Raw genomic sequence first — 26,357 nt, forward strand, 5'->3', positions numbered from 1 at the left:
AAACAAATTGTTTTACATAAGTCGGCCTCTTGGTGGCGCTATAAAAGCCAGATGTGAAAAATGCAGGGCAAAGGTTTTTCCTTGGCCTCTAGGGAGTGTGCATACAAAGTTTTATACAGATCGGTGCAGTTATAGGTAAAAACACGAATCGGCCTGTTATAGCGCCACATGAGGCTGATTTGAAAGAATTGAAGTGGCATTTCGTCCTCGGCCTAGTGGGAATGTGCGTGCAGAATTTCAGGGAAATTGCATGCTGTGATCATGATTTGAGGCATTTTGTTCAAAACAGAGCACTCCTGCAAACTTTGGAAGCCATTTTTAGCCAATCAGGATGGAATATGAAAAATCTGAAATACCGCTTTTGTTTAATGACTATAGAGATACTGTGTACCGATTTGCGTGATGTTTGGACAGAATCTGTAGGAGTACTGTCAAGAAATGTGTTTTAGAAAAAGCGGCCTCCTGGTGGCGCTATAACAGGCCCATGTGAAAAATTTGGGGCAGAGGTTCTGAATTGGCATGCAGGGAGTGTGTGTGCACAGTTTCGCTGCGATCAAGCCAACGGTGCCGGAGATTAGCTGTTCACAGACGGACACACACACACGGACACACACACACACACACACGGACGGACGGACAGGGGGCAAAACATACTCTCTCGCCATGCCTTTCGGCCTGGCGGAGACAATAAAATATATGCTCCAATGTGGAACAGTTTGAGAGCCGCTGCTGTGAACCTCACCATGGCCTCGGGTCCAAAGCCGCAAGTTCTGCCTATACGGTGACACTGTATCCCTGCATCTGTGTACCTCTGATGCACCGTCTCTACGTCAGCCTCCGATACCTCCAGAACCAAGCCCAGCTCCTCATTGAACAGTAGCTCAATGGCTGCACAGAGAACATGGAGGCAGAATGGGCAATTTATAGTGTTTATAGTGTGTGTGTGTGTGTGTGTGTGTGTGTGTGTGTGTGTGTGTGTGTGTGTGTGTGTGTGTGTGTGTGTTTAGTCTACAAGATATCAAAAATTGTCTGGCATTTTGGATATTGTAATAACACAATATAGCCAAAGTGTTTTCTTTTCTTGGTTTTAAAGGATGCATTACGCTAAAGTGATGTAATTTTTGGAACATACTGTACCTAACTGATCTATTATTTGCCTTTACACAGTCACAGTTATTATACATACAATATTGATGATTATTTATCTAAAATGTCATTGTGTAAATATTATGTGAAAGCACCAAGACATATACTGTATATACAGTATATAAATCATAAATAAAAAAATAAATAAATTATAGACTACAAAAGGAGAGGAGCAAACTGTTCCTCCAACCTGTAACTCCTTGTGATGACAATTCCACCTCAATTCCACGATTTCCTGCAAATGCCATCTCAAGCACACAAGTAATGAGTCCGCCATCACTGATGTCATGTCCTGCACTCAGCAGGCGATCTGGCAATAGAAAACAAAACATGACAAAAGATTATAATAAAATAATAATGAAACAAATCACTGTCTCACTGCCAAGGACGACTTATGACGACTTTTTAAAAAAAAGTGTTTTCATACAGAACCAGAGATAACGTGATCCGAAGATTTACTGCTCCATTCACTTCCTGGTTAACTTATAAAAAAAAAATCCTGTATCTCGGCTCCTGTGTACTTTTTCATTTACACTTCTACTCGGTTCCGTGCAAGGGCAGCACGAGCAGGGCTTTTAGGCTCTTAAGTCTTGTTAACCCACTCGATCCGGGAAGGCATCTCTGTCATTTTAGATTTCTTTGGCTATTCAAAAATATAGCGGATATACAAGCATATAAGCATAAATAGCAGATATACAAGCTCATAGTGCGGCTCATCGAGTGCTGCGCTATGATCTTTAAATCTTTAAATATACATATATATTTTTAAAGCGAACATTTGTAAAATATTTTGTTCCAGGGACCCCCAGAAGCAAAGATTTGAGTTACAAATGTTCGCTTTAACAAAATATATATTCAAATATTTGCACACATTTTAAAAAATTTTCAGAAAATAGTAGATCTACAAGCTCATAGCGCGGTACTTGGTGCCGCGCTATGAGCTTGTAGATCTGCTATTTTTGAATAGCCCAAAGAAATCTAAAAATGACAGAGATGCGTTCCCGGATTGATTGGGTCAAAGCCCAGAACATAGCTGTAGGGAGACGGAAGTGTAGCAGTAAGGGATCATTTGACTGATAGTGTAGCAGTAAGGGATCATTTGACTGATAGTGTAGCAGTATAAGCGATCATTTGACTGATAGTGTAGCAGTATAAGGGATCATTTGACTGATAGTGTAGCAGTAAGGGATCATTTGACTGATAGTGTAGCAGTAAGGGATCATTTGACTGATAGTGTAGCAGTATATGGGATCATTTGACTGATAGTGTAGCAGTATAAGGGATCATTTGACTGATAGTGTAGCAGTATAAGGGATCATTTGACTGATAGTGTAGCAGTATAAGGGATCATTTGACTGATAGTGTAGCAGTATAAGGGATCATTTGACTGATAGTGTAGCAGTAAGGGATCATTTGACTGATAGTGTAGCAGTAAGGGATCATTTGACTGATAGTGTAGCAGTATAAGGGATCATTTGACTGATAGTGTAGCAGTATAAGGGATCATTTGACTGATAGTGTAGCAGTAAGGGATCATTTGACTGATAGTGTAGCAGTAAGGGATCATTTGACTGATAGTGTAGCAGTAAGGGATCATTTGACTGGTTGTGCAAACTGACCATGTATGAGTGTCTGAGTGGTGTTGAAGCAGGCACTCAGTTGCTCTGGCTGGTCCAGGTCAGGACAGGTGTCTCCCACCTGGCCGTAACACTGAGCCAGGGCAGAGCCCCCGAGGCGATGACGGTCTGGAGTCACTGGAACCCACAGCAACACACCTGGGGAATACCACACATATAAAGGATATATGAGCAAATGATGAATGTGCATGTGCTATATCTCTGCTGTCCGGGCAGAAAGCAGCCAACTCCAAAATGTTCATTTTTCAGGAAATGAAAAAAACAAAACAAAAAGTAGATTTAGGAGGTTTTGTTCATCATTGATAAGAACAGCTAAATGGACCTCCAAGCTCACAATGAGGTTGGAGGTCAAAAGGGGGTGGAGCCTGGAGTCAGCAAAACCAGCTAACTCCACCCCCCTTGTTGGTGGACTTAGCTGGTTTAGCAGAACGTTTGAGGATCCAATGGAGTTAGCTGGTTTTGTCAGAAGTTTTTTTTAATACTTTTCATTGGTTCAATATTTTTTTAATCAACACAAACGTAAAGGGTGTTCAATAGCACTGATTTATGGAAAGAAAACACGGAGTTAGCTGGTTTCTGCCGGACAGCAGAGATATACAGTATGTGTAGTGAAGTTTCAAAGTTATACCATGACGCTACTGTCTCTACAATTCCAAAAGATGTGTGTCCATAAGGTATCTTCATTAGAATATATTCAAGAAGTTGCCATTATACAGTATGAACAAGATGCTGTGTTACTATAAACAGATTTTTATTTACAGTATGAAGGTATTGTCTGTATCTACACTCACTGGCATGTAAACTAATGTGCCTTTGAATAACACAAAAAGCAGATATAGTATATTAATCATGTACTGTGTATAGGTCTAACACTTGGCCTATTTTACTCAATATTACAATTATTTTGAGCCATTAGCAATAACTCATTACAGCATCCTTGTTTAACTAAAGAAACTAAAATGTGTGTATGAGTCACACTCTCTCAGCAGGACTCTAAGAAACTATTAAGCAGTAGAAGGTTTGCCTCCTGAGGCATAATATTCATAGCAGGGGGGATTTTATAGCTCAATACATTGTGTTGTACAGTAATTGTTTTTGCACGGACTAGCACATTGCCTCACCTAAAACTACTGTAATATATTGGGGGGAAAAGCATGTCTCTTGTTAAGAGAAATAAGGGAACACAGCTCTCTCAACACTTCATTATTCTTGCAGGTCTCTACTATTTTGCTACAGCAGCTCATTAAAGCCTTATATAGCCTACTAGATCATGTGTTGTTTAGAATACTGGCAGGAACAAGTACAGGCTGCCTACAACCAGGCCATGTTCAGGATTCCATGTTACAGAGAGAGAAGGGAGAATGTTTATTCATTGTCTGCAGTGACGAATTGAAAACAAACTATGAATCATTAAGCTAGTTATAATTGAATGTATTTACACCCTTGGAGACAGACAGAGAGAGAGAGAGAGAGAGAGAGAAACCTTTTCCATCTGGATCCTCCAGATCAGGAGTGACAGTGGCTGTGATGTCAGGACACACAGCATACACAGAGATAACCAGAGCACCTGTAACACAGAAGAAAAGCAGATGCTGACGAACACTAGGGCATTCACGAATAGTGATTTTTAGCATTCGAATTATTCGACCTATAAGTATTCGAATATTCGATTAATCGATTTGATTATAAAAAATAATAATAATTAAAAAAAATAAAAAATGTTTTTTTTTTAAATTATTTTTTATGGCATTGATGACTTGAATGCGAGTTGACGTCACACCAGAGCTCACAGCTGCGTGTCTGCTGTAGAAAAGCCACATATATTTTTTTAATAGAATAATCGAATAGAGGTTTGATATTCGAATATTCGGTGAATGCCCTAAGAACACACTGACTCACACACACTCTCACTGAACCCCACTGTCTACTTGACATTGATATACTGTACAGTACAAACCAGTGTTGATTTGGTCGACTAAAACTATGACGAAAAATGTTCGTCGACTACCTTTTTTCACTGCCGAAAACGAAATAAAAACGAAATAAAAACGAAGCTATGATGACTAAAACTAAGACTAAATATATTGACAATTTCGTCAACAAATAAAAACTAGACTAAAATGTTAGAGAGAGACTAGTGGAGAAGAGATCCAGTAGAACTAAAAGACAAGTCATTTTATGGTTGGTTGCGCTAGGGTGTGCATGCTGAAAATAGCAGATCTACAAGCTCACAACGCGTCGTGAGCTTGTAGATCGGCTATTTTCAGCATGCAACCGAGTGTAAAATCAGCCATCAAGCCATCAAGGCACCGCCAACATACATTTTAGTCGACTAAATCAACTGTAGATTTAGTCGACTATAATCTTATATTAGTCGACTAAAGCTAGACAAAAACTAAGGCATTTCAGATTACTAAAATATGACTAAAACTAAACAGATTTCTTTCCAAAAGACTATGACTAAAACTGAATCAATATTTGCTGTCAAAATTAAAACACTTAAAACACTGCCCTACTGTCTACTTGACATTGATATACAGTACAAACACACACAGAAATGCAGATCACACACACATTCACATGCACATTGATACCCACAAAGGCAGGCAGTCACCCTGGAGTGTCTGTTAAATGTCTGAATTGTAAAAATTCTATTGTATAAATTGTGAGAGAGTACCTGGTGCTTTCACCGTGTCCTTCCCCACTCTTGCAGCCATACTCAAGGAGTCCTTGCCTCCGTCAATGGCCACTCCCAGACGACCCATGACTTCACACATAGCCTTGCAGGCGTCCCACAGACTTGCCCCCTCACCGGGGAGCTTGGCAGCCCACATCCAGTTACCACTACACTTCACATCCTGAAACACACAAACACAACATTTACGATGCTGCTTTAACCCATTAAGACCTGGGACGCATCTGTGTCGCATCTTTTTTGATTTGAGCTAAAAAGCATTATTTTACACTTTGGCTATTCAAAAATAGCAGATCTACAAGCTCGTAGCGCGGCACTTGTAGATCTGCTATTTTTGAGAAATCGAGAAAATGCGTGCAATTCTGTGAATATGTATTATTTTAAAGCGAACATTTTTATCTCAAGTATTTGCTACTGGGGGTCCCTGGAACGAAATACTTTGAGATGGGGGTCGGCGGCCAAATACATATAATCCTTGACATGAAAAAGTTTGAAAACCACTGATATAGAAACATACGTTTTTCAGAAAACCGTTTAGGCTTTAGAAGACATTTTGCAGAATCGGAACCTCAGGTCTTAATGGGTTAAAGGGATTGTAGGCGAGTTCAGAGATAAAAAAAAAAAAAAAACTATTGTCAAACACCGCACCTCCACTTCCCCCCCCCTCCTCCTCATCAGCAGTTTGTTTCCCCGACCACCAGGGGGTGACGCAGGGGGGACTTCTAAACGGGCCATGCCGAAAATAGGTTGCTTTATTCGGATACAATGCATGTACCTGCCGGTTCTCTGAATTTTTATTTTTAAATAGGCTCTTTCATGATAAATTGACCACATATATGAAGTTAAACAACTAAATTCTATCCAAACGATATCTTAAAAGTAAATTCCGTGCCTCAAAAAATAAGTTTGAGAGCGTTTTAAAACCGAAAGTAAGAAGTATAAACTTCAATGGAGGAAACAATGGCGGCTCGTTCCATTTTTGTCGGCTGCACTCGGTCCCATTCGGTTTCACCCGAACACTTCACACGGGCACGGACGCGCACATGCGCGTCCATGCATTTACGTCCCGGACAAACATAAATAGTAGGGAAAATACGGATTTCAGAAAGAGGACTGTGTTTCAATGCAGGAAAACACCCCAGCATCATTATATAGTGGCTGATAGAGGGGAAAAAATGCTAAATATATATATATATATATTCTTAAAATGTAGGCTTAATGTTGCCTACAATCCCTTTAACATTGTTCCAGCATGGCCGTGTGTCAAGCTAGCCTGGTAAACCATCCCTGTCGCGTGAATTCACATGCACACATGAAAATGTGAATTCACGCGACCGGGATGGTTTACCAGGCTAGTTTTTTTTTGTATGATAATGTATCTCCTGATTGTGATAGATGTCAACAATCTCCGGCAGACCTCATTCATGCGTTCTGGCTTTGCCCCTCTATACACAACTATTGGACAGAGATCTTTCATTCTATATCGGAGATAGTGGGGCAAAGAGTGGAGCCTACTCCTTTGGGTGCTCTGTTTGGGGTTTTCTCCTCACTGCCCTCGCTCTCTAAATTGGAAAAGGTTATTTTGGGAGACTCATTTTGATTCATTGGAAATCGCCTACTTCCACACTCACTGGATAAGAGACATCTTGTACTGACTGAAACTAGAAAAGATTAGATTCTCATTAAATGGCTCCTCCAATACGTTTGGGAAGGTATGGGGTCCATTCTTTCAATTTGTCCAGAATGTAAATCCATCCCTGGTGGAGGATGCGTGAGGTCTGGTGGAGCGTTGATGTGATGGGCTTGCTGTGGCGGGGTGATGTGCTGTTATGCAGATTGTAGATGTGTCATGGATATGTACTGTTTGACTGATGTTGTTTTGTTTCGTTTATCTGTCTGTCTTTATCGTTTTTTTAAATTATTATTATTATTTAACCTGTATGTTTTCAGTGTTTGGGTGTTAATTCAATCTGTTTATTGCAAGTTTTGTATTTGATGGTTTGCAATGGAGGAAGCTACAGTATTACGTATCTGCATAATACCAACTTTTTATGTTGAATGCTTCTGTGGAAAATCCAATAAAAAGTAAAACATTTAAAAAAAGATATGCAGGCACACAAGCATGCAGAGATTTGCATAATAGAGAGACAGGAAAGAGAGCAGATACGGTCTTATCTTAAACCATAACTGATCGAGATTTCTTTCCAGATCTGAGATGTACTAAGCCCAGAGCTTAACCCATTAAAACGAGAAAGCATCTGTGTCATTTTAGATTTTAGCTATAAATTAAACTCTTATTTACTCTGGATTTAGACCAGTGGTTTAGAACAGTGGTTCTCAGAAATAGTAGATATACAAGCTCATAGTGCATCACTTAGTGCCGCGCAACGCGCTTGTGCATCTGCTATTTTTTAAAATCTTGAAAGTGTATGAAAATGTTTTGAATAAGTTTGAATTTTTGGGGGGTCCTTGGCACAAAAAAGTCTCAGAACTACTGATTTAGAAGGCATTAGTAGAATTAGTGGAATCCTCTTAATGGAGGAAAGAGTACCTGGGGACACAGGTTTGAAGCCCATTTCAAACACAGGGCACCATGATTATTTTGTACATGCACAAACTGGTGGAGCCACTAGGGGCACTCAAAGCCAATTTTCATTTCTTCAATCTAGTTCTCTTTTTTTCTTCTTCTCATATCTAGTTTATAATGAAAAAAATGATGAGGGTCTGGTTCCACTTTACCCAAGAATGATGTTGTGAACTCACCTATACAATTCCATTACCGCCTTACCTTCAGGGCTGTTACTTTGGCAAACACCAGATTGGTCAGAGCCTCTCCCACAGCCATGCGAGCGCCGGCCCCCGGGGAGACCAGGCCTTTGATTGGCTGCTCCCCGATTGCGGTCGCCGCTCCCTCCAGGCCGAACGGAGACAGGGCGACAACAGCCACGTCGGCCAATGGGGTGTGAAGAGGACCGACGCACTGTTGCTGGGCAACCAGACCGGTCACGGAGCGGTCCACCTGAGGGTGTGAGAGAGAGAAGGAGAACAAGAGGGCATGAATCTCACACAGCAAGCCCGCAAAAAGTACAACTCTTGGATATTTCCGGCACAGCTTTAGGAGAGCACAACAAATATATACGAATGTGAAAAGAAACACACAGTATTGTGTTATTCTTTCATTTTTTTAACCAATTAACTCATTCAGTGCCATTGACGTCGCCAACGTCACGTTTTTCATAAGCCCAGAGTGCCAATGACGTCACCGACGTCATACTTTTTTTTTTTCAGAACCCAAGATATCATGATTTGAAGATTTGCTGCTCCATTCACTTCTTGTTTAACTTCTTACTGAAAAAGGCTGTATCTCGGCTCCTGAGCACTTTTTTTTTACAATGTATTTTTGGCCTGATAAAGGGATGATAAAGCCAGAAATAAGTTTGGCACTGAATGAGGCCGATTCTTACTAATGTCTTCTAAATCCTATCAGTTTTCTGAAAAACTTGTTTCTATATCAGTGGTTCTCAAACTTTTTCATGTCAAGGACCCCCAAAATGATATGTATTTGGCCGCCGACTCCCATCTCAAAATATTTTGTTCCAAAGATTTGAGTTCAAAATGTCGCTTTAAAATAATATAAATATATTAATTTGCACACATTTTCTCAATTTTTCAAAAATAGCAGATCTACAAGCTCATAGTGCGGCACTCGGTGCCGCGCTATGAGCTTGTATATCTGCTATTTTTTAATAGCCAAAGTGTAAAATAATGCTTTTTAGCTCAAATCTAAAAATGACACAAACGCGTTCCAGGTTTTAATGGGTTAAGATATTTTTGGGGGCTTTTTATGACTTTATTGATAGGACAGTAGGCTGACAAGAAATGGGGAGAGAGATGGAGGGGGTGACACACTGCAAAGATCGTCGGGATCGGGAGTCGAACCCGCGACACACTGTCAAGCTGGATTACCAGAGTACGTGATGTGCGCCTGGACCGCTAGGCCAGCGGGCGCCCCGTACTACTTGTTGGTACGGAACAAACAATGACAAGCGAAGGGTCGCACTCGGAACGACAAGGTCATTTTTTCTTTTATTTCTCCATATGCCTTAACCCATTAAAGCGAAGGGTCGCACTCGGAGTGACAAGGTCAATTTTTCTTTTATTTCTCCATATGCCTTTAATATTCAAAAATAGCAGATGCACAAGCTGGCAGCGCGGCACGAATTGACTTGTATACTTGTATATCTGCTATTTTTGAAAAACCAACAAAAAAACTAAAATGACAAATGCTTTCCCGGTTTTAACGGGTTAATTTACAAACGTTTCGGCTATCAAGCCTTTCGTCAGTGTGTAGACAAAAAAAGAATTAGACCTTGCCATTCCGAGTCCTTGCCATGACAAGATGACAAGAGACCAGAAGAGTCAGAGCGAGGTGGTAACCAAAACATGTTGCACTCGTTAGGACAGACCATAAAATAAAGAACCTAACCCTCAACCCTATCAATTAGTCCAAGGACATTAGATACAGAGTACGTAATGTCCTAAAAGGTACAAAAACCACTCTCTCACCTTGTTGGTTAGGTAGCGTTTGGAGGCCACAGCAGGGAGACGTAGAACTCTGTCCAGAGCATCCCTAACGTTCAGCCCGACGGGCAGGGAGAGGGGCTGGAGGACTGGGGCCGAGCGCTCCATAACAAACTCCTTCTGAGGCATTTTCCCCAGAACCCACTCCAGCTGCAGGTCAACGGGAGAGCGCCCCCTGCTGTTTTTATCTCCTCTTCCTCCCTCGTCATCCACAAGAACAATCTATACAAGGGGATAAGTATTATTAACACACATACACATTTTATAGACAGTATATAGGCCTACACTGCGTATGTATCTATCTATCCATCTATCTACTATATACACATGAATGAATAGTACATTTGATGATCTTTCTTGATCGACCGTCGAGGAATTCACATCTGCAGACAGTATAATGGTGGCTGATCTGTTTAGAGCAGTGGTTCTCAAACGTTTTAGGCAGCGACCCCCCCAAAAGAATCATATTTGAACTGGGGACCCCCCACCCTGACAAGCACATGGAATTGTAGGAGTTGAGGCATTCAATTTTGTTTGACTTGCTTCCATAGATAAATACTGCAAAAATAGAATAGCCGATCTACAAGCTCACAACGCCTCGCAATGCGAGGCGTTGTGAGCTTGTAGATCGGCTATTTTATATTATTATTATATATCTTATATTATTTGACAATTTGACAGTTTTTATAGTATAGTTCGTTGATTACTTTTGATTCAGTAGGCTAATGGTCTTTTTATTTTGTATTAAAAAGGTCTTAGAAGTCCTTCAATTATCACTTCACTGTCATCTGGGGACCCCCCCAAAATCATGTGCGGACCCCCCTGGATGTCCGGACCCACAGGTTGAGAGCCACTGGTTTAGAGGACAGATATGGAACTGGTGACTGGGTACAGGTTAAACACGTGCCTTGCCATCTCCAGTGATGTTTCCTACGAAGTCAACGGGGCACTTCTCCCTCTGACACACCCTCTCCAGGTAGGGGCGGTCCGCTGGACGGAGCAGGAGGGCATTGCTCTCCTGGTACTCTGCACCCCACAGCTCCAACACACTCAGGGTGGGGTCTCCTTTCTATGGAGGAGAGAACGAGACAGCAAGAAGCGAAAAGGGAAAGAATGAGAAGAATAATAAAAAATAAATTATCTTCAAAAAGGTCAGGACTATGGAGATTTGAAAAGGATTCTCACCGAGGCAGAAGGCAATAAACTTGCTCGGGTGTAGAAAATAATACTGCCCAAGTACACATGCAAGCTGTACGTTTTATAAAAGGCCTCTCTCTGTGTGTGTGTGTGTGTGTGTGTGTGTGTGTGTGTGTGTGTGTATATATATATATATGTGTGTGTGTGTGTGTGTGTGTGTGTGTGTGTGTGTGTGTGTGTGTGTGTGTGTGTGTGTGTGTGTGTGTGTGTGTGTGTGTGTGTGTGTGTGTGTGTGTGTGTGTGTGTGTGTGTGTGTGTGTGTGTGTGTGTGTCTGGACTAAACCAAATTATAAAACAGCAAAAGGAAAACTACCTGACACACTGGAAAGAAGCAACACAAAAGCAGAGTAAACTAGAATGCTATCTGGCCCTAAACAGAGAATACGCAGTGGCAGAATACCTGAGCACCGTGACTGACCCAAAACAAAGAAAAATCTTAACTACTGTAGGTACAGACTCAGTGAGCACAGTCTTGCGATCGAGAAAGGTCGTCACAGGCAGACCTGTATCCCGAGAGAAGACAGACTATGCACCCACTGCACACAAAATGAAGTGGAAACCGAGCTACACTTCCTAACCGTCTGTCCATTGTACCAAGACATCAGAGACACATACTTCCCACAGATTACAACCACACACGGAGATTTTGAAAACATGACCAATGACAAAAAACTCCCATATCTGCTGGGCGAAGTACAACAATGTGCAAACACAGCAGCAAGATTCGTGAGTTGCTGTGATAGGAGAAGGATATCAAACGGAACACAACCACCCTAAAGACTAATCATGTGTATATTCCGGCACTATACCTGCACCCAGTGATCTTCGTACATAGAAATTGATCTATTGAAGATTCTGACTTTCAAATGTACATATCTTTTGTTTTGATTGTATTGCTGTATTGTTGTATTGTGCTATCTGCTTTGGCAATGTAAACGTATGTTTTCTCATGCCAATAAAGCCCTTTGAATTGAATTGAATTGTGTGTCCTGTATGTATTACCTTAAATCTACTGCAGTAGATGACAGCTCCTGCGGGCTCACTCAACTCCTTCAACACATTGCCTGAAAACAACACAGTTCAGCATCTCACGAACAATCCACTACACATAAAAAAACCACAGCATTCAATAAGTAAGGGATAATGCACTGGGAGCAGATCAGTTCTAAGAAAATAACACGGCCTGACGCTTCGCGTTGGAGGGTTTGACTTGCTCATAGTGAAGTATCCTTTCCATAATTATCAAAAAACGAAATGTTACATTAGTAAAGTCTTCAGTGTTCCTCATTCACACATTGACATAACTACAGCAACATATTTTTGTCACCCAGGTGCTGTTAATTATGAACCAGACCACTTCTACGTGTGCATTTATATTTTTTAGCTGTGAACAAATTCTACTTGTTTGTTCCGTCTGTTCTTGTTAGCTTGTTAGAGAATTTTTGTACTCTCACATGAAAAATGATTCTTTGGTGTGATTATTTGGTGCCTGGTATGATAATAAAAAGGAAAAAACCTGTATCAAAGTCTTATGCACAGCTGAGCAGGTTCATAAGAGTAGAACAGACAGACAGCTATGCAGGAGTGTACCATCTCATCTCCTATTGAAATAAAAGCTGTACCGTTTCCTCCTGCTCCCTGATCATGTATGCTACAGATGGGGTTTTCTCCAGCTCTCTCGAGGCAGGCCCTGAGAGCCCGGTTCATCTTCTGTTCCATCTCAGCATCTCCTCTCTGGACCGCGCCCAGATCCCTGGCACTGGAGTTATCCCCCTGGACCTGCACACATGTGCCATGAAGGTTTACTGTAACCTTCTGTACTGCAGCAGACATGGTTTATTTATTAGAGCAGTGGTTTTCAACCTTTTTAGGTTCATATTTGAACTGGGGACCCCCCCCAAAATAATCATATTTTAACTGGGGACCCCCCAAAATAATCATATTTTAACTGGGGACCCCCCAAAATAATCATATTTGAAGATGGAACCCTGACAAGCACTTGGAAGTGTAGGAGTTGAGGCAGTACATTTTGTTTGACTCGGTTCCACAGATAAATATTGTGAATTTTTTGTTTTTCTTTCATATATTATTTGACAATTTGGCCAATTTACAATTTAGGCATAGCAAACTGGCTAATGTTTGACCAGTTTTTATAGTATAGTTTGTTGATTACTTTTGATCTAGTAATGGTATTTTTTCATGTCTTAGGTATTAAAAAGGTCTTAAAAGTCCTTAATTTGTCACTTTACTGTCATCTGAGGACCCCCCCAAAATCATGTGGGTCCCGACCCACAGGTTGAGAACCACTGTATTAGAGGACAAGCTAGTGCCCGTACTTGTATAGAAGAGGCCGCTCCTCCTCCCACGCCGATCCTGTACACCGGCCCTCCGATCTTTACCACCTCCATTTCTGACGAGCACAATGGATGAGCCGAGGAATATATTGCATTCAATAACAAACACAATACAAACTACACCATTTATAATTGATTGAACTTCTTTTGACATGCTTCACTTTACCTGCCTGTGCCTCTTCCTTCTTAACATGTGCGTCTTCAATGGAGCCCAGGCCACCACTGAACATGATTGGTTTAATCCACTCTCGCCTCTCTCCGTTAGCCATTCGCATGCCAAAAGATCGGGCAAAGCCTTGAGCGTAGAGAGGAAAGAAAGTTGATTCATCAGGTTGTCTGTCTGTGTACTATATACGTATATGTACTGTATGTATGTCACTCTGTCCGTATATCACTCTGGCCACAATCACTCAAAACACTGTGTCATCCTCCTAATACAAACACAAGGCCATGAAACCTTACATCTGAGATACAGTATGGTACAATTTGGAGGTCAAAGGTCAAACACACTGAGGTCATCTGGCAATGAGCCACAAGACTCAACTTTGCACACCCCTAGGTTGCTCTTGTTTTATATGCTGTAAAAATGTATACTGTAACCTGATTTGTTATAGTATGTTTACCTGAGAGGACAGGCTCTCCAAATTTGTTGCCATAGTCTGAAGCTCCATTACTGGCCTCGATGGCCACCTGCAGAGGAGGGGCGAAGCTGGGCGGGTACTCCCAGCCCTCTCCTTCACACTCCCATGGCAGACTGTAGCCTGGCAAACGAGAAAAAGGTGTGAAAAACTAAGTGAAAATGGGCTAAAATTAAGATTCAAACTAGGTTAGTTCTTGTACACCTAGTTGGCCCAATATCACTTCACAGAAAGAGAAGGGAGGCATAGTGTATTTCAAGCTTCATTACAATAACCTGGTATGTGTAGGTTGCCAAAGCAGTAGCCTGCGGTGCCAGCGATGACATGACCTCCCTGTCCGGCACTCTGTACGTCTCTGATACGACCCCCGGTCCCTGTGGTTGCCCCACTGAATGGAGCTACGCCTAGAGGTCATGGGATGAGGGGAAAAAAATAACCATGGGGATTCATAGGGAAAAGTGTACAGTACACATTAACTGTGTGTGTGTGTGTGTGTGTGTGTGTGTCTGTGCTGCTGACCAGTGGGGAAATTGTGCGTCTCAGCAGTGAAGATGACGTGTCTTAGTGAGTGTCGTGTCTCGTAACAGCTAGCCTTGGATGGATCTCGAGGGTAAACGCACTTGACCTCCAACCCTTTGATACCACTTGACACACAAGCATTCAAGATTGGAATATTAAACACAGAGAACAGCAGCATCTCTATCAATTTTCTTTAGGCTGGCCCAGATTGTACCTGCTGTTGTCACAGAATTTGATGACGTTGTTTGGGTTGCTATGGTGCTGAGTGTCCATTATGAGGCTGAAAAGAGTCTCCTTCTGCTCCTGTCCATCAATCACCATGCGACCTCGGAAGAACCAGTGACGGCTGTGTTCACTGGGAAAGCAATGGGACAAAAATAATAAAAATAAACTACTGGCCACTGCAAGTAGAGTGCAGGCAATCACCAGGGAACACACTTTACAATAGCTTCACTGCTAATCTTCTGGTAACTAAAGGACCCACCTGTTGGACTGAGCCAAGTCAAAACACTCAACGCTGGTGGGGTTCCTATTCACTCTCTGGAACAATGACGTGTAATAGTCCAGGTCCCAAGAGTCAAAAGCCAGGCCTGCAATAGACACACACCATGTACAAACATTGCTTTGTATTTCTTCAACATTAAAGGGATAATTCCCTTTCAAACATGTTTTGGGCGTTTGTGAGCACCCAGGCCCAGACAGTTTTTAAGTTGCTTTATTCAGTATTTAGATAATTGATATTCAGTTAATCAGACACGCCCCATTCCTATACAAACCCATTGTAACTTATTTTAACCATGATTCATCCATCAAAAACACCCATTCTTGGTTCTGGTGACATTTTCCTTTTAATATGTGAGGGGGCCGTCATTTTTCCCAATTACGTTTTTCTTTTCTTTTATTTAATCGTTTTCATTTTCCCCAACAATTATAAATCATATCAATATATAAATTATATCAGTATCAATATCAGTCACCAGAACAAATGACAGGTGTTTTCAATTAATCTAACATGGTTATAATGGGAGTTTTAAGTTACAATGGGTTTGTATAGGAAGGGGGCGTGTCTGACAAAAAGAATATCAAATATCTAAATACTGAATAAAGCGACTTAAAAACTGGGAGGCTCAAACAAGCCTGAGTAGACGTTAAAATGACCCCAAACATGTTTGAAAGTGAAATATCCCTTTAAGCCTAATTTATACACAGTTGCATGATGGCGTCGCATGGCGAAAATAACCAACTTGCGACATCCGTTATATAATAAATATATATCCGGAGTATAAATTAGGCTTTAGAAAGGGTGGAGGGATACAACATCCAACATGCCCAATATATTTTAAGATATGAGCACAGCAACTGTTCTTAATTAACCTACACACACACACAAGCAACACAGTAATATGTAATCCAGTAAAGAATGGCAATGTGCAAAATTCAATGTAATGCAATTCAAACACACAACAATTTCAGTGTAGAACAAAGCATGGCACATATTCTGCATGCTATCACTGTAACAGAAACGCCAAAACAACTTGGGAATTTCCGCTGTACTCATCGCTTTGCTAAGACTGCCAATAAGCAAAAAGCCTTTTGCTGCGATGCACTTTGATCTGTGCACCTTCACTACAGCTACCCAAACCCCCAGGGCCCATTTTAATAACATCTTAAATTCAACACTTGAATATGGAATCACTTGTTCAAATTATGTAATACCCAAGGCCACTTTGAGAAAATAATTAATATCCATTATGTAGGGCACAGCCAAGCAGATAGACCATGGATATTATGAATACAGTCAACACTATTTGATTACATGTGCACTCAGCTTGTAATCTGTCCTATAGTCCATGAATAATCTGTCTATGATGTTTCCTGTGTCTACTAAATATCCAAAATCAGCCAGAGTGGTTCATGCATGTTAGGGCACTTGGAACATGACTGACTTGTATATTTACAATTAGAAATGATCAATGTTAAATTTAGGTATTAGTATAGTCAGCATAAACACGTCAATCGATCACATTCATTAAATGTTACATTTTCAACTACTGCTGTCCAACAGTATTTCACAAATTCAACTATTCTTTTCTTGAAGTTGAAATCTTCAGATTATAAATCACCTGTACGATTTTCAGAATCGCAGTTATGAACGAAAATGCAACGTGAATACTAATATTTTTTATCAGGAGACAGATCTCTTTGAGACATGACATTCAATTTTGAAACACATGCACCCTATAATAAACCATATATTATGGTTTTGGAGTTTCTCTATCCAGTATCTCTCATTAGAGACATGCGTATGAACACGAACACACACACACACACACACACACACACACACACACACACACACACACACACACACACACACACACACACACACACACACACACACACACACACACACACACACACACACACACACACACACACACACACACACAAGATAATCAGCAACACCATCCCTACCCTGTGACTTCAGCCAGCAATAGCATAGTAATAATGTTATGCATCATGTGACTGGTCTGGTCACTACCCGCACGCCTTTCCCTCCTCAACTCTACGTACTCACTGATAGCAGCAGGACAGGACAGGACCATGAAGAAAGAGAGAATCATGAGAAGAAAGACAGGATCAGACTGATAAGAAATGGCCAATAATGGCCAAAATTATAGGCAGGCATTTTAATACAGTATATAAGACAAAAAATCCACCCACCAGTATTGCTGCTCCCAAATGCAACTCTACTTCGTACGAAGTAGGAGTTGCATTTGGGAGCAGCAATACTGGTGTGCAGATTTTTAGTCTTATATACTGTTTAACTTTATCCAGCACCCAGCCAAGTAGGTCTGTGATGTGCATGTCTTTTAGCTGTTTATCAGCTTCTCTCTCTCATCGGGCATTTTAATACAGACATCAAGAAATAGAGCAAGTTTAAAACAGCCTTTCATTACCAAGATCATCATTTGCCGTCTCCAAGGCAACTCGGCCCTTCCCCAGAATGTCCACTTCAAAAACCTCTTGTGGTTTGGATTCCACCGTGAATGAGCTTATGGGATGCTGGTAGATGCACTCTGTCATACTGTCGTACAGGCAATCAATCAGCTTCTCTACGTCTCCATTGACCTCCTTCACATTCCCTCCATCCTGTGGCTGAAGGAGACCAGAGGATTTCACCAGAAACACACACTTCATTTGCCAAATACAATTAATCAAGGCTGTCCCTGACTTTTGTAAGTTAACTGTAAACAAAAGCAAGTATATATTTTAGACTAATCGTGTCTTTTGGGGGAGTTCAGGTCAATGCAATCCAAGTACAGTACATGGTACAGTACCTGCTAGTCTATGAATGTTTCCACATGAATGCTGGCTAACCAGCCTGAACCTAAATACAGTTTAAGCCATGGCAACTCCTCCACCTGTAACAAGGATAAAAGGAGAGCGATGACTCATTCTAGCATTATTTGCATGGTAGCTCCTGTGTTGCGTTATAAATAGAGCTTTCTTTTGTTTTTGTAAATACTGATGATAATTGCCCAGTCCTTCTCCTCTGTAATATTCCCGAAATTATGAGAAATATTCATGGCCTCCCCCCAATTATCTGTGCGAGAGATAAGCTGCAATCAATGGCACTGTTTGTCTCATTTGATTTTGCTATATCTGTTTAAGAAAGTAGGTAGCTGATATATTGCACTTTTACCTTAGCACTAGGTATACTCTTGGTTGCTTGTTTTTGCAGAAAATGCACTTAAGACTTCTGATGATTAGTAGTTTTCGTTCCCTACCTATGTTGAATGCACTTATTGTAAGTCGCTTTGGATAAAAGCGTCTGATAAAAGCGTCTGATAATGTAATGTCTCGTATCCACTCGTAAGTCGTTTATCTTGAATTTTGTTCTTTACTGAACTTAACTGAACTTGGGGGGGCTTGGGGGGGTCTGGCGTTACCTGCATCGCGATGCCCTTACTGCTGGAATTCTGATTTGTGTCAGGCTGCTATGTGTGGACAGAAGACACAAGATGGTCCATGTACATTCAGTTCTTCAACAGCCTATCTTTTTGGATAATGTCATGTTAAAAAAAAAGACATGGATTAATTAATAATGCGGATGACTATTATTTTGTGGATAAACTGCACTAGCTGGCTTGGTTATGCATTATGGTGCTCTACAACTGAACTCTCCCCAGATCTCTTTAGCTCTGTCTCTGATACTTTATGGGCTCATTGTGGTCTGATACTTTATGGGCTCATTGTGGTCTGGAAGTTATGCACAGGACTATGGGGCCAAGATTTTAAAGCTAAGTGACAACATCTGACAAAAATCGAATCAATAAAGACAAATAATCTGATAGTCACCAAGCGCTAAATGACTAATTATTCAACTGTCGGGTCAGCCATACAATGAATACACAGGATTATGGTTTCACAGCAATAGTGCCGTTACTGGAATTAAGCTGAGAGCACATAAACAGCACCATTAGACGTGGGCAGATGGGACACTCAGTCAATAACTCAATGAGATGCGGTGCATTCAAGTGCAAAACTGTACAGTAGAGTACAGTAATGTACATTATGAAAAGAGCATAGAGAATCCCATTAAGACCTGAGGCCGATTCTACAAATGCCTTCTAAATCAATAGTTCTCACAATTTCAAGATTTTTCAAGAATGTTCAAAAATAGCAGATGTACCAGCTTGCAGCGGAGCACGATGTGACGCACTGTGAGCTTGTAGATCTGCTATTTTTGAATACCCATAATGCAAAAATCTAAAATGACAGATGCTTTCCCGGTTTTAATGGGTTACTAGAAACACTAGACATGATTGAAGGAAAACACAGGAGGAAATATGGAATGAATAACTTCAGTGCTTGTGTGTGTGGGTGTGTTCTCAGACCTTAATGAGAAGCCTTCGGGAGAGCTCAACTCGCGTAACGTTACTGAGGCCAGTGCTGTGGCAGATGGACACGGCGTTAGTGGACCATGCAGTAGAGAAGTTCAATCTGCAATAGAACACAGCAAAGATCCCAGTCATACGTAGGAATTTATATTCTTAAAGCAAAAATGGGTGTATCAGTAACTTAAAACATTTGTTATTCTTCCAGGGTGTTCCACAAGCACGGGCCATCAGATGGATAGCCTAACATTAACAACTGGTTACCTTAGCTCCCTATTTTTTGTTAGATGCATCTCCTGACTGATTGTCCTATTGGATGTCAGTTTGATGTCAGTATCTTTAAATCCAATAGAGCTACTTCAGTTACTCACTGCTTGTTTTCGTGTCAGACACCCAACGTTTTTCTTCACATTAAATATGGATAGTTTAAGACAGATTATAGGCAACACGCGACCTGTCTTAACAAGCTACCTGATCATTAATCAAGCTATAATCTTTTTGGCAACTAACTCTGTTGATAGACACATAATACGTATATTGTTAATCCATCCCCGTCAATTATAATCTCTTTATTGAGTCAATGTGTACAAAGTATAGCCAATCACATTAGCTAGCTACTACACTATTTGTGTTTTTGCTTTTAACTATACGTATTACGATAGGCATGCTGTTCACAACCCTTACGGCTCCATTTAGTTACATTTGTACACTCTCAAGCTTGAATCGACACTGAGATTTTTACAGCGTACGGTACATAACCACAAACAAACCATAAACAGTGGAGACAGGAGGGACGACCTTGTACATTCTGGTTTACATCGTCAGTGCGTTCATTTACCGTTGAAGGAACACAGCAACATTTCTACAAATGATCCCCTTTGATCTACTTACCCAGTCAGACAACAAGATCTATACCACTTTCACGTCTGAAAGCTGTATCGATCTTCTAGTCTGACTCGGAGTATGTAGATCAAAAGGCAGAATTTGCAGAAATGCTGGCGTGTTCCTTGAAACCACTAGGGCAGGGGTCGTTTTTTCAGGCCAAGGACCCCCTAGCTGAGAGAGATGAAGCAGGGACCCCCTCTATATTGTATAAAATTGTGTTTCAGATTTAACTTCTTTTTTTTTTACTTGCTCTGTATCTACTCCTATACCTCTTTGCCAAAAATAGCCGATCTACAAGCTCACAACGCCTCGCAGCGCGAGGCGTTGTGAGCTTGTAGATCGGCTATTTTTGGCTTAAGTTCTCTTCAGAAAAGGGATGCTAGGGTTCAAATGGTTAATGTAAAAAAAAAATTCCAATCACACCAAGATTTCGCGGCCCCCCTGTAGTAACTCTGAGGACCCCTGTTGAAGACCCCCGCACTAGGGTACCTGGCAGTATACTGAATAGAATATTCAGAAACACAAGCGGAAAAAAATGGAGTGTCTAGACTTGTTTTGTCAATGTGTGTGTGTGTGTGTGTGTGTGTGTGTGTGTGTGTGTGTGTGTGTGTGTGTGTGTGTGTGTGTGTGTGTGTGTGTTACCTGGGTCCAATCTCCACCAGCCTCTCCCCAGCACTCGCTGTCAGGTCTGGTTTGTCAGACAGCGGCTCTGTCTGCATGGGAGGACGGAGGAGCCAGAGGAGGACCTCCTTCTGCTCTGTAGACAGACTCTCACATCCTGCACAGTGGTAGAGAAACAAGACCATTAATGCACAGCAGAATCCTCAGTGTTAATGGAACTGAAAATATTAGGATCAACACAGAGATCTCATTTTACACTCTTATTGCGAACGCGGAAGGAGGCGCGCGAAGCGCGCCTCCGCCCAAGTGGAGCTTACTATGAAACCGTGCTCGGGTTGTGTGTGTGCGTCTCTGTGTGCACTGCCTGTGTGCAGCCGCGCCCCCATGTGACTCACTCTCTCATTGGCTGCTGACAGATCTCAGAGTGGAGCTTACTATGAAACCAACCCGATCGCCCCCCAAACACGGTGAAATAGCACGGATTGACAAACGGCAATTCCGTGCATAGATGACTAGGAACTCCGAAACTCCGTGCATAGGAAAACCATATCCCCCCCATTAACTTCAATACGAGGCGGAGGCAGTCACGTGACTTTCTCTCTACGCTCTCCCCATCACGGTGAAATAACACGGATTACAAGTCCGTAAATACACAATATTTTCGAGCTGCGTTCGCTTCCCGCGTTCGCGCGTCTTTCTTGTGATTAACACATTGTGTGCCAGAGGTTTATCAAAATAGGGTACGTTCAGTGCCTGCATATCTTCCATCCACTTACGTTGATACGTTTCGTGCTGTAGAAGCCCCGACGCGGAAGTGCATGTAAACAAAGCGTGCGTGCGAGACGGCGGATGGTCCCGACTAACGCCAGGAACAATAATATTTCTAACGCGATCCTCCATTGCAGAGTGATCGCCGATCGAAAACGGCTCACTTCCACCACGGTAAAAAGAAATGGAGATATTAAGCTTTTAGTCAAGGAGTTAACATTGGAGCGGCTGACCGGAAGGATTTTTTACATGGATCCACATCCGGCCTCTCCTTCTCAGAGACTCCTTGGATGATCCCAAAGTTTCGTTAGGACGCCCCACGTGGGCCCCACATATAAAAAAAATGGGACAAAAACGGTCCGGACCGTTTATGGCACATGACGCATGGATTCTCAAAAACGGTCCGGACCGTTTTTGGCACACAATGTATTAAATTAATACTTAGGATTTTACTGTATAGTGCTGGCAGAGGATGATTATAATCTTTGTGTGAAAAGTAAAAGTTTTTTAAAACATGTTTCCAAAACTAAAAGTCAATACACTCATAAAACAAAAGCATGAAGGCACCAATATAAAAATGATATCAGAAAAGAGGTCATGCGGAGATTAAGAAAAGATGGGTTTGGTGGAGAGCAAAGAGTTGTGGGAGAGTTTGATATTATCGTCTCTGTCAGGTGGAAACCTCATATGTCCAAAACTGTTACTTTTCAGGATTCAAATTCAGAAATAGCAAACGCAGCAAATCTGCAAGCTAGCAGCATTTCGAGCTTGCGGATCTGCTACTTTTGATGCTTTAGTATGACCATGCTGTAGTATGACCAAGTAAGGCATTCATTTACGGAAAAACACAAAAAAAAATTATATGGAGTTAAGAGGTTTGATTTTATTTTATTTTATTAGACGTTATACAGGAAAAAACACATGTTACATCATGTTCATGGTAGAAACGTCAAGGATACAGACACATAAAAGTCTTGTGACTTATTTTCATTGTGGTCCTTGGTCTGAGACAAACAACACTGCAACAAAATACATACAGGTAGACAGTACTGATTGTTTTATTTATTACTGTACTGACAGTACAGTAATAAATAAAACAATCAATAGCTACACTACGTACAGCATAAATACATATAATCACATTGCTAACATAAGTGACCCTACTATTCGGCCACCTTTTCTAAAAGCCATGCTTTGACCAAATCTAAATGAGCGTTTTCCCATTTCAGTGAACGTGGGCATGGTCAGGTCTGCTATGCTGGCTCTGGTTAGGTGGGAATGGGCTTCGCTACGCTTCTGAAAAAGATTACATAGGTACACAGGGGCACTGTTTATGTAGATGTTATGCACCAGGTTCAGCTGGCAGAGGGAGCCAACCCAACTGCTGGAAATGATGTTTTCCAACATGGTCCCTAGCAGACAGCCCCAAGACAAGCCTGACCAACCTATTTTGAGAAACCTGCAACTTCTCTTTTAGGGCTTTGGTTAGGCCACCGTACCATGAGCCAATGGCATAGTCGAAACAACATAAAACCAGTGAGTTTGCTAATAAGTGAAGACTGGCCGAGTCCAGAAGGTTTCTGCTCGACAGCAACAATACATATATATATGTATGTATATATATATATATATATATATATATATATATATATATATATATATATATATATATATATATATATATATATATATATAAAAGTCAATCTTGAAACCTGTGTGCAGTCAAAGTATGTATTTATTACAATGGTGCATTGATCCAGCTCCTCCGTGTCAACTGAAAAGTGTCACATTGTAAGTGAACCTACTCACCAGTCAGCTCTACATTGAAACACTGCTCAGTGGTGATGGACAGCTGGGGGTACAGCTGAGCTGCCCGCTGTAAGGCCCGCCCCCTCACAGGCTCCCTGCTGTACAGTCTCACCACAGGCATGACTGATAGAGAGCAGAGATACAGACAACTATTAGAATAAAAAGTAGGACTGGGTTTTTGACCAAATACTTAAATATTCAACAAACAAAAAAGATTAATAGCATTAAGCTTAACTAGCTCACAATGCGTCACGATGCGATGCACTGTGAGCTTGTAGATCGTCTATAAAAACGTATTTAAAAAGTATACAAATATATATATATATATATATATATATATATATATAGCAATTAAAACCAGGAAAAGGCAATACATTGCAACGAAATTACAATATCCCAAATATCAGACGCTATCTAGACTCGTATCACAATATCAATATAATATACAATATATTGCCCAGCCCAAATGAAAAGATCTGAGGACCTTTCGTGATATTACTTTCCAATTTATTTGCCAGCTGAGGCAGACAGCATTGGAGAGGGAGTGGAATGAGAAGGGTGCAGCAAGAAGGCAGACTTCCATTTGTGAAAGCAATTCGTCTCTGTCGGGTGGAAACCTCATATGTTCAAAACTGTACATTTTTATGATTCAAATTCAAAAACATCAAAAGTAGCAGATCTACAAGCTCAAAACCCGTCACTTTCTCGCTTCGAGCTTGTAGATCTGCTAATTCTGATGCTTTTTTGTGATGCTGTATAATGATCAAGTTGGGCATTAATTTACAAAAAAACTAAAAAGTATTCTTTTTGGTGATCATATTTTTATGTTTAAAAAACACAAAAAGTTAAAATATGGAGATGGTTTCTGCCCGACAGCAACAGATTATTAGCCTGGTAAACCCTCCCTCCGGAAATCTCATTTCTATTTGATTCCAGGAGTGAGTCTGGCCTGATAGCCCTTTGTGGGGGTTTCTAGTGGAATTACCAGCTAACCGAGCCTATCAGCGTCGTCGCTCATTGTTCTGTGATTGACAGCTTACGTTGGCCAATCAGGTGGCGAGTTCGAGTGAGCCCAAAACACGAACGGCAGCCATCTTTTTCTTGTCCGCTATAATCTCCGCTATTTCTTGACTTCAAAAAGCTCTCTAACTTCTATTTTGAGGCACGGAATTTACTTATAATATATCGTTTGGATAGAATTTAGCTGTTTAACTTCATATATGTGGTCAATTAATCATGACAAAGCCTATTTAAAAATAAAAATTTAGAGAACCGGTAGGGGTGGGCAGTGACACCCATGTATCCGAATAAGGCAACCCATTTTGGCCATGGCTGTCTCAAAAGTCCCGTTGCGTCACATTAGACTGGTGAACTGCTGATTGGCTGAAGGGGAAAAAATATCATTGGCTGAAGGGGTTGTCAGTCAACGGTATTACTTCCGCCCAACTGAGCCTGCAGCCAATATTGCAGAATGGGCGATCAGCCCAGACTCACTCCTGGAATCAAATAGAAAAGAGATTTCCGGAGGGAGGGTTTACCAGGCTAACAAATTATTACACATCAAAATATAATAGAATGGGGGCGTCGATGGCCTAGCGGTTAAGGCGTATACCACATATAGGCATCAGCCTGACAAGCGAGTCGCAGGGTCGATTCCCGAGACCGACGACCTTTGCTGCGTGTCACTCCCTGTCTCCTGTCTATCTCAACTGTACTATGCAAATAAAGGCAGAAAAGCCAAAAAAAAAAAGAATATATATATATATACATACATACACACACTGTATATATAAATAAATAATAGAACTTCTTGACTTTGGCCTTGATTTGGTGACTACAACATAATGATGGATTTAAACGCTCTATACTTAGTAAACTAATACTTAGTTTACCGCTGTCGGCTCTGCACTTGGTGCGCTCTTTTTTACCCCCTCTTCACTAAATAGCTTTGTCAAAAATGCCAGATCTACAAGCTCACGTAGATCTGCTATTATTTGCGAATGCTCCCCACAGGATAGGGATGCTAGGGCTCAAATGGTTAACGCCTGTCTAACTATATAAACAGCAACCCATTTAGGCTAATGATAAAGTCAATCAGTGGCCAGACTGGCCAGTGGCCACGTATCAGTATTGTTGATAAACAATGAGTTAGTGATCTCACGAATGGTCCCTATGGTGATATTGTTCCAATCCAGGTTGAGTGCACCAATCATATAGCAAGCATTCAACAACATTCTCTAATGTGTGTGTGTGTGTGTGTGTGTGTGTGTGTGTGTCTGTCTGTCTGTCTGTCTGTCTGGCCTCAAAGAGATCTCAGCACAGCAGTTGACCTTCAGACCACGAAGTGATAAACTAGAAATATGTGTAGATGATGGACACATAGAACACCAGGCATCTGAGGAAGTAAAGTTACTTTCATATGAGTGGTTTGGCTGAGGTTACACCAAATAAAACGTCATTTATGCACCTTATTTGTGTTATAACGTAAGTGTTTATGTTATGAGCAAATATATTTCAAAAACCCATCTTTAATGTCATCTAAACAACATAAAAATGTTAATGTATACAAAACAAGATGTCTTGTTCATACTGTATGATTTAGAATT

At 41.1% G+C, this 26,357-nt stretch overlaps 1 protein-coding gene across 1 annotated transcript in view; it reads right to left on the reverse strand.

Moving 5' to 3' along the window:
* The window catches only part of pfas (phosphoribosylformylglycinamidine synthase), a 32,520-nt gene that overhangs the window by 4,306 nt on the left and 1,857 nt on the right, over nt 1-26,357 (reverse strand). Inside the window, exons 2-22 of the mRNA XM_080430841.1 lie at nt 23,752-23,874; nt 21,196-21,331; nt 19,669-19,774; nt 17,728-17,926; nt 15,252-15,357; nt 14,982-15,122; nt 14,768-14,892; nt 14,524-14,652; nt 14,234-14,371; nt 13,777-13,905; nt 13,593-13,666; nt 12,879-13,035; nt 12,259-12,320; nt 10,967-11,128; nt 10,045-10,281; nt 8,267-8,497; nt 5,461-5,641; nt 4,267-4,350; nt 2,766-2,921; nt 1,337-1,456; nt 743-888 (exon numbers count right to left, since the gene is read on the reverse strand). Coding sequence (XP_080286967.1) covers nt 743-888; nt 1,337-1,456; nt 2,766-2,921; nt 4,267-4,350; nt 5,461-5,641; nt 8,267-8,497; nt 10,045-10,281; nt 10,967-11,128; nt 12,259-12,320; nt 12,879-13,035; nt 13,593-13,666; nt 13,777-13,905; nt 14,234-14,371; nt 14,524-14,652; nt 14,768-14,892; nt 14,982-15,122; nt 15,252-15,357; nt 17,728-17,926; nt 19,669-19,774; nt 21,196-21,331; nt 23,752-23,872 — 2,940 coding nt within the window. The 5' untranslated portion in view covers nt 23,873-23,874. The remainder of the gene's footprint in view (nt 1-742; nt 889-1,336; nt 1,457-2,765; nt 2,922-4,266; nt 4,351-5,460; nt 5,642-8,266; nt 8,498-10,044; nt 10,282-10,966; nt 11,129-12,258; nt 12,321-12,878; nt 13,036-13,592; nt 13,667-13,776; nt 13,906-14,233; nt 14,372-14,523; nt 14,653-14,767; nt 14,893-14,981; nt 15,123-15,251; nt 15,358-17,727; nt 17,927-19,668; nt 19,775-21,195; nt 21,332-23,751; nt 23,875-26,357) is intronic.

The sequence above is a fragment of the Gymnoscopelus braueri genome (genome assembly GCF_963280865.1).
Source record: "Gymnoscopelus braueri genome assembly, chromosome: 6".
Taxonomy (NCBI): domain Eukaryota; kingdom Metazoa; phylum Chordata; class Actinopteri; order Myctophiformes; family Myctophidae; genus Gymnoscopelus; species Gymnoscopelus braueri.